At 43.1% G+C, this 16,683-nt stretch overlaps 1 protein-coding gene across 3 annotated transcripts; it reads right to left on the reverse strand.

Annotated features, from left to right (window-relative positions):
- Window positions 1-1,106: 1,106 nt before the first annotated feature.
- cyb5r4 (cytochrome b5 reductase 4) lies at window positions 1,107-15,773 on the reverse strand. Of its 3 annotated transcripts, none has more exons than XM_026183452.2 (16): window positions 15,610-15,773; window positions 14,091-14,215; window positions 13,231-13,384; window positions 9,045-9,145; window positions 8,258-8,342; window positions 7,860-7,941; window positions 7,718-7,775; window positions 7,441-7,534; window positions 5,920-5,952; window positions 5,707-5,829; window positions 5,435-5,575; window positions 4,280-4,426; window positions 3,890-4,040; window positions 2,262-2,348; window positions 1,738-1,899; window positions 1,107-1,277 (listed from the first exon to the last, which is right to left on the reverse strand). In XM_026183452.2, the coding sequence occupies exons 1-16, from the start codon at window positions 15,719-15,721 to the stop codon at window positions 1,223-1,225; spliced, it is 1,710 nt and encodes a 569-aa protein (XP_026039237.1). In that variant the 5' UTR covers window positions 15,722-15,773; the 3' UTR covers window positions 1,107-1,222. The 3 variants fall into 3 exon arrangements, with proteins under 3 accessions (XP_026039237.1, XP_026039238.1, XP_026039242.1); XM_026183453.2 differs by lacking the exon at window positions 15,610-15,773 and adding an exon at window positions 15,261-15,279; XM_026183457.2 differs by lacking the exons at window positions 14,091-14,215; window positions 15,610-15,773 and adding an exon at window positions 13,589-13,611.
- Between the last annotated feature and the right edge of the window lie 910 nt (window positions 15,774-16,683).

The following is a 16,683-nucleotide window of genomic DNA, read 5'->3' on the forward strand; positions in this document are numbered from 1 at the left end:
AACTATTGTGGGAGGAGCTAAAGGTAAATGGACTGGTTCTAATATAGCGCTTTTCTACCCAATCTGAGCACTCAAAGCGCTTTATACAACTTGTTCATTCACCCAATCACACCAGCACGTTTCTAGGCTTCCAGTGCTACCTAACATTCACACCCCGATGGATGCACTGAAGAGCAACCTGGGATTAGTATCATGTCTTCTGGTTAGTAGGTGACCCGCTCTACCACCTGAGCTACAGCCACAGGTCGGCACTGCTGAGGCCTGTATTATGTAGCAATGAGTTTGATATGATCAAAGCAAACCTTTGAATTTAGCCTGAGCAACGTTTTTAAAGCCCCGGGAAAAGGCTGCTTTACTGGCACCGTGACCAGGCGGTGGTGCCACCATACCATGCTAGGAAGCACGTGGCGTTCATTAGAGTTTTCTTTTTGATAGTTGGAAAAATCTCCTTCTGTTGCAACACTTTTGCATTTCGTTGCCCTGTACCTGTGCATGTGCAATGACAATAAAGTTGAATTCTATTCTATTCTTTTCTTTAGCAGGCAGAGATACTCCTGGGACATTTCATTGTTAGTAACCTTCTACTCTCGTAGCTGTGTGGCATAACATCCTGCAATGTGAACTCTGTGTTATTGCAGGTCTTTACCTTACAATATAAAGCACCTCGCAGGGATTGCTGTTGTGATTTTAACACTTTATAAATGAAAGTGAATTAAAAACTAGAGGCAGGTGATGAGGTTCTGTCAAGGCAGAACTGAAGGTGCAGTGTGTTTATAAAAATCAGCAGGTTGGACTCAGGCTGAGGTGTCACTGGCTGTTCACTCCTCAAAGCATTCAGGTGAGCAGCAATTAAATATGCCCAGTGAGCGCAGGTTACCTCACTGACGAGGTTAAGAGCAGCTTTAAGCTAAATGAGCTGGAGTAGGCATTAAGGCCATGTACACATGATAGCAAACTGAAAAACATATATATATATAGCAAATGTTTTTCAGTTTGCTATCATGGTGTGTCACGTGTAGAATTTTGAAGTGAAAAACAAATTGAATGTATTTTGGAATAAGGCTGGATCATGACAAATGCTGAATGAATACTTTCTGGATCCACTGTATCTGAAACAGTACTAGTGATATTTCTCTTTATTTATATGACGTTCCTCAGAGCACCTCCAACGTATCAGCATCATCAAGTTCTCGATGCATAGAAACACAGTGTTCCCTTCACGTCAACCCTGGAAGGCGTGGAGCTCCTGCTCACTGAAGCCCTGATGCTTCAACAACCTACAAGAAGAGCACACAGGAAAGGAGGTCAACACAAAGCTGAGTCAGTTCACGCTACACATGGAAAATGTTCTCAGTGTGGTGTTGTTAGGCCCGTGCAGCTGAATGTTTTAAAAAGATTTCAGGTGGAAAAATATGTGCCATTAATTACATCAAGTCCTTGGAAAAAAAAGAACAATAGAGCGCGGAGCTGAGGCAGTTTGGCCTTTGAATTTATAACACATTTATTATTTAATGATCATATAAAATCTGAGACTTTGCCGGAGTCTATGTGAACATGCTCGCTGCCTGTTTCAATGATATTTCTAGGACGTATCACATGACTGTATTGGCGCTCTTAAATGCTGTGATTGCACACCAAGTGAAACAGTGCAGTCAGTCGAACAGAACATAGATCTCCGTGAGGACGGCTTTTAAATAAAACACTTTGTCAGAGCAGCAGTGCGGTTGTGTTACCTACCCGAGTGTTAGCTCTGTGAAGGCTGCAGGGCCACAGACACACACGTAGCATTTGGACCCATCAGGCCTGGACAGCAGCTCAGTAAGGATGGGCTCGTTCACCGGACCTTTCCGGCCGGTCCAGCGTTCACTGGGCTCAGAGAGGACATGCTCCACCTGAAACCTAACACACAGCAAATGGAAGACGAGACACGAGAGCCATTTTACATGTAGACATGTCTCCACAGCCATTCACTTCAGTTGAGAAGAGTTATTTTTCTGACACACCGGCTTATTGAAGCTCCAAAGGCTAAAACAAATATTGAACCAGCTATCTAAATTACATTTAACAGGACTGGCCTAAACTGGTTACTACTCCTCTCCTCATCGTCTCTCTTTCTCTGCATTTTCTTTTTCTTTCTTAGAGCTCGGGTTCTTTTCTACCGATGACTCCACCCTGCCGTTTGTTCACATGCACCACCTTAGAGGCTTGTTGTTAACACGACCCACAGTGTGAGGCCCTCCCCAGGCACACAGCTCCTATACCTGCCGTTATTAGCAGCCAGTTCATCCAGTTCAAAGCGCCAAAGAATGTCCTCTTCTCGTCGGTTAAAAAAGAGCAGCTTTGTGTTTCTGGAGACACACAAACATGTTGTAGGTTATGAAGCAAGCAGCCAACTGAAAAACACTACGACTGTTTTCTCAAACTAGTGTCAAGAGCACAGGGAGTTCACTGGTAAAACACCAGAGGTCACAGTGTACACAGAGCATCTAAGAACACAGTGTCAGAGCCTCAAACAAAATATAATCAACCACCCACACATGACAGACAGATGTTGCATCCAAACACTTTGGTTTTCATAAAATGATCAGGTTTGTGCAAACGTATTTGTTGTCTTGTTGGATTTGTAAGAATAAATCAAAGATGGTGAGTGGGTGTGAGATACTAAAGCTGTTGCACAGCTAACCAGATCCTTCAAGCACTCTGAAGTATTGATGGGAATCAAGAACCGGTTCCCAGAAGTCTAATTCCTTGTTAGTTTGCTTGTCTATCCATCCCACAGTTCCCCTTGCACTTCATAGTGCCACAGTCTTCAGAGTGGATGGACATGACTTTTATTTCTATAAAAGGAGTGCAAACTGCATCCACAGCAGCTGCATCATGCTGCTAACGCAACTTTAGAGCTTTGCAAACATGCTAATGCTAATCTAGCCAAAAACCCAGCGACGTTAAAGCTGAGTGAATGGCGGCCCAGCAGACACACTCTAAGTTTCAACAGTTAACATGAGCACTGATGAGCAGTCAGCCTCCGTTTCTACAGTACTATCACCATGGCAACCACTTTCATCTTTGCTTCGTGGTCACACCTAAGTACTAAGAGAAAGATGACGTGTGTCCTCATTAGGACAGATCAGTGTTGGTGTGTGGGGCTGTAGCTTTATGTGTTTAAATGGTGATTATCACACAGTGTGTTTCAGTGCGTTTTGGAAAAATGCAAAAACGGTGTAAAAAGTAGTGAAACAAATTCCTGGAAGGTAACGTACGGCACTACATTTAAGAAAAGTGACCAATAAGTAACTTTTTTGAGCAATAAAACCCAAAACTGATCACAACAAAGACGGGAAATATCTCCAGTACGCAAACATCTGACCCACAGCATGCAATGAATGAATGCAGGAATGTAAGGTCTTTGCAAGTCATCTTTTTTGTTTGTTTGTTTGTTCCTCTTGTTGTTTGTTTGTTTGTTTCTTCCTCTTGTTGTTTCCTTCTCTTGTTCTTTGTTTGCTTCTCTTGTTGTGTGTTTGCTTCTCTTGTTGTGTGTTTCTTTCCCTTGTTGCTTCTTTCTCTTGTTGCTTCTTTCTCTTGTTGTTTGTTTCTCTTGTTGTTTGTTTGCTTCTCTTGTTGTTTGTTTGCTTCTCTTGTTGTGTGTTTGTTCCTCTTGTTGTGTGTTTGTTCCTCTTGTTGTGTGTTTGCTTCTCTTGTTGTGTGTTTGCTTCTCTTGTTGTGTGTTTGTTTCTCATGCCCTGGAGACTCCTGATACAGTTTGGGGAGGTGACCAACAACCAGATGGTTGCTCCAAGTACATTGATTTATATAAATGAATGCACTTACTGATCAGCACTGAATACAAAGGTGTCACTTATGAGCGCTGCTTCTGAAAGTTTGCTCCTACCCGATGGTTTCGATGTCTTCGAGGGCCGCACGGATGAGACGAGCCATGGGCGTGAAGCCTGTGCCTGCAGCTATTAAGTAGAGGTTTGTAACATCACGAAGAGGGCGGAGACTGAAGGTGCCTTCTGGACCACTTACGGCCACACGGTCACCTAGAAGAGTAAACGCGTCATTATTACAACAGTTTCCACAGATTAAACACCTTCATCAAATCAAAATTCAGAACATTATTTACTGTTCGATGGCGAGTTGGTCGCGTTATTGTGCCGCACGTGGAAAAGCACACATTGGTTTTTTCATTGTACTTTTGTTTGTTACAGGTTAAGAGAGAGAAGTCACTGGACCTCATCCATGTTCCCACCCTGGGAGCTGCTCCCTGAATGTGACTCACCGACACTCAGGCTGCTGAGGTGTGGGGTGAACGCTCCACCAGGGTAGACTTTGATCATGAGGTAGAGGTCTGATTCCTGTGACCCGTTCTTAGAAGCTGCTGGAAATATGTGCTCCACTGGAGTGTACGGCCTCACTACCTCCACGTCTGCATGTAGATAACAAACAGTAAGATTTACAGCTGTGCCCGTCTCGGTGATGTCACACTCCCAGAAACAGTCCAAGGTCAGAGCTGTTTCTGTCTGTGATTCGCTGCCATTGAAATAATCAAACTAATATCAGCATTTTACTAACTGACCTGTCATCACTTATCTAGCTGTGCTCATTTTTAACTATAGTAAGGCTTAGAATGAGACTGGTGGAAACAGTTGTCACAAAAATGCGCAGTGATGTAAAAAATCATTACATAAAAGTTAGAAATCACATATGAATTGAATTATACACATTTGCAGGTCACTGAGTAAAATAAGTAGCGATCCCCTACAACCCAGCCACACAAAGGCTGTGCGCTACATCATAATGAACCGATGAGTCAGATACTCCTGAAGTAACAACCAGAGAGCTGTGACAGGACATCAGGACTGCAGACTCGGGAGTGGAAGAGCACAAACCCTGAGATGTGTGCAAACCTGCTGACCATCTACTGTTGCCAACAAGAGGCTCTCCACCAAGTGCAAGGTCATGTTTTCCATGTGGTTCAAATACTTATTTTACTCACTGAAAATCACTTTACAACTTTCATGTAATGTGTTTTTCTTATTTTCAGTTTGCGTCCTCTCCACATCAAAATGAAATGAGCACAATAATCAGATTTTATGCCTTATGCTGATTTTATTTGGAGGTTAGCAAACGCACACAGGCGGCAGCACTGGGGACCAGTTTGTCCCACTGATGAAAGAGGGCAGCACATTATTCTGGACAGGAGGCCTGCAAACTGAATGCACCTGGTTTAAGACACCAACAACAAGGATATGAATACTCTGTACCACTGTGTACTTCATGGTTGTAGATGATAATGAAACATCCCCACACAATATAAACTTTCTAACACTGCTCTATCTTCAGCAGCTCACCACACCTGCTTCCACAGGTGTTTTAAGCTTCCTCTAAACTGCAGCTTATACACGTTTCACCAGCTGCCTGTGCGACTGCTCACCTTGGACGAGCGCTTTCAGACAGACGTGTTTCCCGACTGGCACATGCATGACAGTCCCAGCAGGGAGCTGCAGTCTGAACAGGTAAGTGTTGTGGTTCACCTCAGTCTTAGACACCAACACACAATCCCGATAGAAGAGAGCTGTAAAACAGGGAACAGCAACGTGGTCTCCTATGTATCTTTTTTTTTGTCTGAGCACACAGCATGCAGGAAGCGAGTGGAGCGATGTGAACGGGCTGCACAGGCACATCTGTGATGCTGTTGGAACCCACCTCGGTCCTTTTGGCGTACAAACGTATTATGGGACTCCAGAGGTTGACCGAGACTCGCCCATTTTCCGTGAGCACCTTTGCGTATGCTAACCTGGATCTTTCCCACGGAGAAAGCAGTGTGAACTGTAGATGATAACAACTTACCAACTTAAGGACAACAGCAAGACAGTGCATGTTCATTTTACAGAATCTGTTTTCAAAGATGTTGTTCACCTGCAACATTTTCCTCAACTTCATCAGAAAGACCTGCAAAAGCACGACAGTCGATTTTACAAACAAAAGCATTTATTCATAAGCTTGAAACTCACATTAGGGCTGTGTTGACAGAAGCTGTGCTAAAAGCTGGAGGAACAATCTCCACAGGAGAAAAACTGGGGCTTCCACATGTAACAGCACCTAAAAGTCTCATTAGACATTCAAGTAGTTCTGGCACCAAATCAAACCATAATCTGATTTTAGCTAAATCTGGATACCACCGATTCACACCTTTATAAAGCTAAGCAAAGACCAAGACTACAACCCCAGCTTTCAGATCCTCTATGGTGAAATGCTCAATGACAGCAGAAAGAGAAACATCTGCTGTGACTTGTGAGGGGTGAAGAGAACAGAGAGTCAGCAGCAACACATGTGGGAGCTAACAAATATCTCTGTAGGACTTCCACAACTGAGGAATGCTTGGGAGAAAGCTCTTGTGTAGCTGTGGTCAAACGTTTACACGAAACTCAGGCTCTCTTTGGGCTTTTAATGATTTCTTGGAACGGCTCTTTTCCCAAAGTGGACTGAAAAAAAAAACAAGAATTGAGCACACAAATCTAAATCCATTTTGTATTTTCTCTCACCAAAGTCAAACAGATACATACAGGCTTAAATACTGTACACACATCCCAGCTAATACTTGACTAAATGTCTCTCGGTATGTTGAACCTTGAACAGTTCGTTTAAATTGGTCAGTTTTACACATATTTCAATACAGTTCAGCTCAGAGCTTTGGGAAGGTTAATGTTAACCTGCTTTATGCAGAACAACAGCTGGGAACAGGTCTGGGATCACTGTCCTGTGCTGTTTTAACTGTCTAGCTGAAGAGTTCAGAGGTCGTCCTTCTTCTGCACCAGGACCACTGGCAGCAAAGCAGCCCCACAGCACGATGCTACCACCACCATGCTTGACAGCTGATCTGCTGTTCTTGGGGTGGCGATAGCTCAGGAGGTAGAGCGGGTCATCAGCTGATCTACCGACGTGCCCATCAGAGTACGAATGCGTATCGATGTTAGACAGAAAGAACTTAAGCGCAGATAAAAGGTGCTTGTACGGGTGAATGAGGCGTGCTGTATGAAGCTCCCGCTCTCGTCAGTGAAGCTCAGTGTTTGCCTCATGTGAGTTATTGTAGTTTGCTTTTCATAGATGCACCTATGCTGCCGGCCTCGCAGCAGGGCCACGTTGATGACCCCAGGAGCCTTTTACAGCTGAGGTGCTGTTTTAAAGTAGTGTATCACACTTCCAGCCCAGCAGCTCTTTAAGGCCTCTTAGCTTAGTGCCACACCTTACACAACCTTACCTCCTTACACAAGTCTGCTATGACTGACAGGCAGATGATAACAACAGTTAATGAAAATGTTTCTGTGTTTGCCAGATTGGACAGCTGAGAGTTGGGCTTTCATTATGTAGAGTGAAAGACTGCTGCAACGACACAGCGCAGTGAGCTGCGTAGGATCGATGCAACACAGCAATACTCACGCAAATGAATCATGTAGGACATTTTCCCCAGCAGCACCTCCAGTCGAAGAACACCTGCCTTTAGATCGACAGTGGTACAGCCTGAGCTGGGTATCTGACACATACAGATGGTACAGTTACTGTGTGCACAGCTGGTACTGGTTGTACTGGTTAGAGGAATGAAAGCAACACAGGAACCAAGTGGAGCTCAATAACAGTCAGGGCCTGGATGCACACAGTGTAGAGGGGGGCATGTGAAGAGCTCCATCTTACAGCACATCACAGGTGGAGCGATTACCTTTCTTCTGGTATAAACAACCAGATGAACAGTGCCATCAGTCTGGAACCAATCGTACCTGCAGCAACAGGAAGAAGAGGATTTTGTCACTCGAGAGCTTCCTTATCAGATGTGTTCTTTAGGTGCTTACTGTCCTTCATACCGAGGGCGAGAGTCTTTGTCTGGAAGAGGAGCCACTGAAGTCGGTGAGGCGAGGCCAGTCACAGGTGGGGGAGGGAGGATTGCTATGGCAACAGACGAAACCATGTTAGGTGCAGCAAAAACTTTCAGTTGGAATAACAACAACACATCATACTAAACATGAACATACACAGCATGACTCGATTATATTTATGTGTATTTATTACAGATGTGCCAATAAACTGGTCACAGCTGCACACATGTTTATTTTTTAAACACAACTATGGCAGCACCAGGATGTAGCGTCACAGCAGTTTCTACATGTATACTTGTGAGAAGCCCCCCGACCCCCAGCTTCATAGACTTAGTTAAAGGCTGTGTTTTTCTGCAGAGTGCAGACGGATGTAAATCTCTGTGTACCTCTAACAGCTGTGCCGGCCTTGGTGCTCATCCTGCCCACCAGGCACTCTTTCAGCATAGACTCATAGTTGACCCAGCGATGGACCTGCTCACAAACACACATATACACTCATCCAAGTCAGTCTCACCCCAACCAATCACAGCAGATGGCCCCGCCCCTCCCTGAGCCTGGTTCTGCTGGAGGTTTCTTCCTGTTAAAAGGGAGTTTTTCCTTCCCACTGTCACCAACGTGCTGCTCGCAGGGGGTCATATGATTGTTGGGTTTTCTCTGTATCTATCAATGTATTGTCTACCTTACACTATAAAGCCCCTTGAGGCGACTGTTGTTGTGATTTGGCGCTGTGTAAATAAAGCTGAATTGAAGCTTTGAGCTTACAAATCTATATCATACTGCAAACACAAGTCCTGCTGCAGTCTTACAGACTTATTTTCACCTCTGCTCAGCTTTGCCCGTTAGCGAGGCCCCACTTTCACACATGAAGCCAACAGGAGAGTCGTTTTAATTGACTCTGAGACTGATAAAGAACTATGTCACAGTCTGACGCTAAAATCGAAGCTAAACACATCGGCATGACTAAACAAACAAATCCTGCCTAGAATAAAGAGCGGACATGTGAAGTCGACTCTGTAACTGATTTATTGATTCCAGTGATGCTTGATAGGAAAATGAGCCTACAGGCGCTTCGTGTGCACACTGGTAAACCAATTAAACGTTTACCACTTATCATAAATCTGCAGATGCATTCCAGACTATACAATACACTGCATTTACTTTTTGCTTCCATACCTGGTCAAAGAGTTCAGTTCCATCTACTCCTGCTGCCTTCATCAGCTCCTCTTCTCCACCAGGGTGGTAGTCCATGTAGGCACTCACATTATACACCATACCTGTCAAAAACATCCACACAACGTTTTGTGTATTAAGTTATGTTTGTCCTCTGCAGACAGAAACAGATAAAACAGTATAAAACGATTGTTCAATATTATCATATTTTTAATTAATTATATTTTTAAAATTACACAGAATACACCCAGAAAACCCAGAAAGGTCCCACATCGTGAGCGTGCACACTCTGCTGAGAAATCAGCTGTGTTATCAGTGACTGGGCTCCTCACACAGAGAGACCTCGTCCTCAAAGGCTGCAGCACGTCTGCTTTACCTTAAATGAAACAGCTTCAAACTAGGGCGGGCCATGTTTATCGAATACACGCGAGGTATCGCGAGTTTTTCCACGTGCGACGCATAAATGGCTTTATCGTAACCATTGAGTATACGTCGCCATGGCAATATTAAGCTGTCTGCATGTAATTCACTGAGTTTTTTTTCTCCCACACACTGCAAATGCATCACTAATTCCCCCCTCCCAACCTGACACACTGCACTCAGCATGCGTGTTTATTTACTACAACATCGGGAAAAACATGGTGGCGGCGGGAGTTTGAGACTCGCTGTCGTTTGGATTGCACCAGTCGGGGGTTTTTGTAGTCGCCGTCTACACTTTTGTTTAGACAGTTTTTGTTTAAGCACAAAGGAGCACATTTTTAATTTCAGTTGTTTTGTCTGATGAAACATTGCTCGATGCCCTTTTCTGTTGCCGTGATCTTTTGTTAAATATCAGTGTTGTTGACGACAGAAAGAGACGAACAGCATCGTCACTGTGACAAACCTCTGTGGCGAACCCTCATAATGTCCTCCTGATACCACGGGACCCCACTTCATTTGACTGTTTTTAAAAGTATAAATTGCCAATCAATTCAGTGTTACAGCTTAGTTTTACTTAAGACCAACACATGACCACAAAATTTACCCTACATGTTACATTTTGGGCACTGTTTTGACACTATTTTTTTATTCCATTTCAAATGTATGTCTCATTTATACAAAATGTTTCTTTGTTTTTGGGTAAAAAATAAATTAAATCATCAGTTATTGTGATTATCGTTTCACAACCAGAGTCGGCTGCTTTAACAGATGATCACAGACGGGTTTATGTCAAAGTTAATTTAGAAAGCTGTTTTTAAACTACAAGTTTTTTACTGGCAGCAAATAATCACATCTGTTGTCCTCTGGGCTCAAAAATGCCCCCGTTTGCTTTGACTGTTTATAAAGCAACAAGTACTGTCAAAGGAAAATAGTTTTTATATAATGTGATCAGCTTCATGAAATGTATTCTTTTATTGATCACTAAGCAAATGTCTACGTGACGTTTGACATGTACTTTTGTGTGATAAACAACTAATAGCTTCCTCTTTCTGTAAGAACATACAGACTTAGAAAAAGGGGAACCTCAGCTCAGAGTTCTTAGAATAAGAAGCTATTTGTACACACACACACACAGACAAGTATAAATAAAGCACGCAGACAGTGATGAGACGCAGGTCGTGCGTCCATGACTGCTCTCGCGAGTAAAGACAACTGCAGTGTTTGTGTTTTCTAACTCAGGCGTCTTAGCTGAAGAACTGCGGGGTGATTTAGAGAAATCCCCTGTCAAGTATAAAATATCATTTCTGTGTTTCAAGGTTTTATTCATCTTTATTCCAACTCATTGCCTGACAGTTTTCTATATTTTGGCATGGTAGGAGGGCATGAGTCTGAGTGAAGGCAAACTTTCATGAGGACAAAGGCGTGTCCATATTTGACCCAAGTGCAGGAGGAAGCTCAGGTTTATTCCTCTGCACTGGTCCCATCATGGACAGCATTCTTTCTGCAGTTGCAGGCCAAGGGGCATATACAGTAAACAAGCTGTTACAGGTGATTGTTTTCTTTTGGAAACCTGCAATGTTAGGGACAACTCGTGTCCTGACTGCAGGACAGACGGTTTGCCATTGCACACGAGCATGTTCCATGTACAGCTGGACCTGCATCACATGCTGCCCATGTTTTTGTCTCAAAGTTCCCTGGTTTACTTGGATGTTCTGTTGGAGGGGACAGAGTCCTCTGAAGGGGACTTGGTGCTCATACAGTCACATCAGTACCAGGATCTTACATCACAGCAGGAGAAACACCCACTTGTTCCATACACCTCAAATGGGAGCACGTTTGTGTCATGAACGACGATCATCTATTGTGTCTTTATCAAGAAATTATGTCCTTTTTGTGCTTCTATGATTAATCTTGTGTCAGCATGAAAACTTCTCTACCAGACTCAGGATGTCATAAACTGGCCGTAGCGACTCTACTGGATGCACGGCAGTAAGAATCAACACACCCACATATGCCTACAGCTGCATTCGGTCCATTTTTCTTCCTCTCTTGTTGTCCCTCCTTGTTCATCATTGAGTTGGCTGTAGAGCAGGTCATCTGCTAATTGGATGGTTGTTGGTTCAATCTCTGTGTGCTCTAGTCTGGAGTTCTTACCACGGTGTCCTTGGACAAGCTCCTCAGACTACCATGTCCTGGATGCCTGAGAACCTACTTGAACATAGTTCAGATTCTTCATCACTTTTCTTCACTTCATAGCCTTCTTCCACTTCTGCAGGTGGCTGATGTGCTTTTTCAGAGAAAGGGTAGCATGTGCTCTAAATATTGACAAATATTTTCTATATCTTCTAACCCTGGATCTTCCTGAACATTGATTCTCCCTCCTCATTATACTAGAGGACAATATGTGCTTTGTCCTACTGGTCATTGCTTTGCACAACATGGTAAAAAAAAAAAAAAAAGTATGCTCACAAGCCTCCACTGCAATGGAGACCTGTGAGCTACTTTCTGTGTATGTATTATTGTAGGGTCGACCTTACAATATGAAGCACCTTGATGCGGTTGTTGTTGTGATTTGGCGCTGTATAAATAAAATTTCATTGAATATAGAGCACCTGCCTCCTCATTGTGCTGCCTGTTGTGGTTGTTATGACCAGTGCTTGACCCCACACATCAGTGATCCAAGATCAAAGATGTTTGAAAGCAGTATGGTGTGAAAATACGGCTCTTTGCAACACTTTGTACTTTGGGGTCATTTTTGTCCCCGAGGACAAGAGATGTCATAAAATCCAATAAAAATCCCATAAATAACTCAAATTACTTAAAACTTATTCCAGTCATGCATAGTATAGTAATGAATAACTTCTGTTATTTTCAGACCATCTGATGAATAAAAAACACATTGTTGAGAGCAAAACATTTCTTTAGAGGACAAAAATGTCCCAAGGACAACACAAGGGTTCAAATAAAACATTTCAATTCATTCAGATTTTTTGTGTTCAAAGTAGAAAAACATACTGAACGGTGAATTTGAATGAGTACAGCTGTGCAATGTTGGGCCGTGTATGGTTGAAAATCACATTTGTTTTTGGAGGTTATTCAGACATATTGTGATATATCGTGTATCGTGATCAGAGATGGGCAGTAAGGGATTACTATTGCAAAAACGGTAATTAGATTACTGTTACTTTCCCGTAGGAACGCTGCGTTACTGCGTTACTAAAACCGTGATTTTTTGCGAGAATGTCTCACGACAGTGACGTAAGCGAGTGCGCTGTTAGTGACAACAGCTGTGTGCAGGTCAACATTATATTATATATCGAGTGCGGAGAGAGTATGAGCGTGCAGCGTTTAAAGCGTGGAAGTACTGACCTTACTTTGAGTTTGATTCCATAAAAAGTGACAAAAACATTAGTGTCCGCTGTGCGTGGGAAGAAAACTTCTTTTTACAGCGAAAAAAACCCCTAAACTTCCAACAAGCACCAAGTAGCTACGACGTGATGGGAAACTCACAGAGAAACTCGCGGATTCTTCCACTGACTGGGGCACACCTGCACCAGGGTAACCCTCCGCCTACCCCACTCCTGCTTTACAGGTGAAAATAGAGCAACAGGACCGCTGAGTCTTTGACTTTATTTATTTTCTGCTGTGTTTTACTTGCATCTATTTAGTTTGTCATATTTGTTTGTTATATAGTTTGTCAAAAGGACAAACTTCACAAAGAGAAGTGCCATGAAGTTTTCTCCAAGAAGAAAGGCCTCTGCAGACTCACCTCGTATGCAGGTCCAGCAGTCCTCTCTCCTGTTGTGTTTCTGCAGTTCTTCCTCAGTAACTTCAATGAGGCGCCCTCTGAGTCCAGTAAGATCTTTTCCACTCTTGGCAAACCGAATCCAGTCCATGAGACTGTGGCCCGGCTTCAAGGCCACCTTTGAGGGCAGAGTCATGAAAAACGTTAGGAACTCATTTTAGACAGCAGAGCTCTGGAGCTTTGTGGAAACTCAATTCTGCTAATATGCCAGATGTTAATGGTGTGACGTTCAAAACCCCAAAACTCTGAACGAATAAATACTGCTCTCTAATGCAAAACATAAATCTGCCATAACAGCAACCAGCCTTGTTACTTCACATACACAACAACTGATGCATCCCACGAAGTAAGCTCTGACATTATTTTACGTTTACTTATTTAGCAGAATATTTGCTTCCGCCACTGAAAAAACAACAAACAAAAAACATTTTCACTTGGAATAAATTAGGCACGAACTCGTTGTTGGATTCGACATTTCCAGGTAACAACGTGAAATCTTGATTTATGTGGCAAAAAGTGTTCAGTTGTTCTCATGAGCGGAAAAGACGGCACAGGTGTCTCCAGATTACTCGGTTATTTCCACTGCGAGTTTATTTTATGTGCCAGGTTTAACTCACTGACTTATTTGCCAGAATAGAAGCTCTGATTTATTAGAATAATAAAGAGAAATGTAAAAAAAAGTCAATTGCGCAATAAATATTTTGGAGGATAATTAATAAATGGTTACAAAAGTAAAGAAGGGAGAAAGCGCATCAACACAATAAAGTGTGTAACGGGCGTGTGCGGGATTCACGGGTGTTCGGGGGATCCAGAAAGTGAGTTACCTTGTTCCTCCCGGACTGGCCGGACGGAGAGACCCGCTGCTGGGAGCTCGGTGCCGGAAAGGACTGGGTCGGGACGTTTAACATGTTGTGAACGGTCCGGAAGCAGCCCCACTTTCGTACAAACCCTGTTTAACCAGCGGCAGTTTAACACAGTCACACACAAACACCAGATATCACAGTGCTGTCATGCTGTCGGCGGTGCTAGCTCAGGACACATCTCGGCCGAGTAGTGCTGCTAGGCTAAGCTAGGCTAACCGGTCAACGCAATTTAGAGGCAAATCTAAAGAGTGAGACTTCGACTGAAGTTAATGTTCGCGAGTTGAAAGAAATATTTAATAATCAAATCCAGTAGTTCTCCTTATCCAGGATGTAAGTGCGAACTACCGCCTGGCTTAAGCTTCCGTAAATAAATAAGACTACATTTGTCGCGCAGTCTGACGACAAAGTCAACACGTGAAGTCATCATTTTGCGACGTCGCTGCTTCGCGACCAAACAAGTTTAACGTGAGCAGATTATGTTTCTGTATTCTCACGATAAAAATATGAATTTAAGAAAATGCTCGATTATGATCCACCAGATTCTCCCGTGTCTGGGAGCTGAGATCGTCATAAGTTTGTGGACTTCCCAGTTGTTTAGCTTCTTTCTAGACTTCAAATCAGCTAAAGCCTCTTTCCAGTCTTATTGACCGAAGCTCCTGAAGTGCAAAGTCATTGATGCTGTTCATACTTTTAAATAAATTCATTTCAGCTCAGTTTTATTTTTATAATACCAAATCACAGCAAGAGTTGCCTCCAGGTTTATATTGTATGACAAGGATCTTACAATAACGCAGAGAAAACCCCAACATGGGAAGGAAGGAAAACTCCCTTTTAACAGGAAGAACCTTCCAAACAGGCTCAGTGAGGGGCAGCAATCTGCCCCAACTGTAAACATTGTAAAGTGAGTTTCATCTTTCATCAATTATTTATGTTTTGTTGCTTTCATTTTGTATTATGTGTGTATTTTTCTAAATCTATAGTTTATTCTTCAATTCAGCTGCCAGTGCACTAATCAATGCGATTTGCCAGATGTTTCCAACACAACTCTTTCATATGAACACGCTTGTATCAGTAAACCCCAGGTTAACTTAGCAGGCTGATAACCAGCATCATGCAACCACTTATGCTGACCGTCAGTGTTAGGGGAAGTGCTTCCAGGTCATGAAAAGATACTCTGGATATGTTGAACTTGCTTCATAGTACAGAAGGCTCAGAGTGAACTCTAGAGTTACCCAGATCAGCCCACACCCTGCCTTGTAGTACAGGCCTCAGGGTTTCCTCGGGGTGCTGCAGTTAAGACATTTACAAACAACATCAGCAAAACATTGGTGACACTGTGTGATGTCTTTGGTAGGGTGTCACTACAGAACAAGAGGAGCTGCATCAAAAACAACACTGATTACACCACTCAGAAAAACTCACAACAATTCAAAGTTAGCTTGAATAGAGTCGGGTTAGTTACACTGACATGAAAACACACCTGAAATTAAACTACTGAAAAAAGTGACAACAGATGAACTATTTCCTCCCTCACTCCCGCCGTCATCTTCCTCCTCCTCCTCGTCTGAATCTGTCTGGTTGTCAGCTGGCATTGTGGAAACGTGGCATCTTCATTTCAGTGTTACTACTGTGCACTCTAAAAGACATCATGGCAGCTGGAGGGTTTGCTTTTCAAAGGCTAATCTGCTAAGAGGATTAATGGACATGAGTGCCCAACCTTCACAATAAAAGTCTGTATGTACCTAGTCAAGACTCACGGAGAGAGGGTTGGTAGAGAGCAGTAACATTAGTTTTTCTCAAATGTTAAAACACAAAAGCCAATCCTGTAACCCAAATGACCAGTAGTCTAAACACATTTACTAAATGTAGCCACCATATTCCAGTACCGTAAACACATGTCACATGAAGACACAATTCACAAAACACAACCCTCTGTACTCATAAATCTAAACACATTTTTCCTTGCTAAAACACATGTTGCAAAACAACTCTGCTCATATCCTCAAATGAAAGCCCATGTGATGCAAAATGCTTGCCACAGTCACCAATCTTTGAACACAGGGAACACACCTGGCGTCAGTCACTACACACAATGACTCAAAATTGAAGACACTTGTTGCTAATGCTGTACCCACATGTAAAAGCAAGTTCAGAGTGCACAGTATGCTGAAGATTCCAAACAAACACAATAGATGAAGGCAGAGTCAGGGGAAGAGGAATTTGATGCAGAGGAGGGAGAAGAGCTGGCCCTGGAAGAAGAGGAGCAGGCCAATGAGGAAGAGGAGTTCAAATGAGAGGAGGAAGAGGAGAGACCAACGAGGAAGAGGAGGAGGCCAACATGGGAGAGGAGAAGGTCCAGGAGGGAGAGCAAGACAACCTCGCACCATCATTACGGACGAGATGCGAGCAACAGCTCAGCGACATGATGCCGCACAGTGATTGTGGTGTGTGTGTGGTGTGAATAACGTAAATAAAAAACTTCACACCCTGTTCATGTTTTCAAGATTACTGTTGTGTGCAATAGATTCTGTTTTTGCATTGAGTTGTGTTACAG

The sequence above is a fragment of the Astatotilapia calliptera genome, chromosome 11, assembly GCF_964374335.1.
Source record: "Astatotilapia calliptera chromosome 11, fAstCal68.1, whole genome shotgun sequence".
In the NCBI taxonomy this organism is placed as follows: domain Eukaryota; kingdom Metazoa; phylum Chordata; class Actinopteri; order Cichliformes; family Cichlidae; genus Astatotilapia; species Astatotilapia calliptera.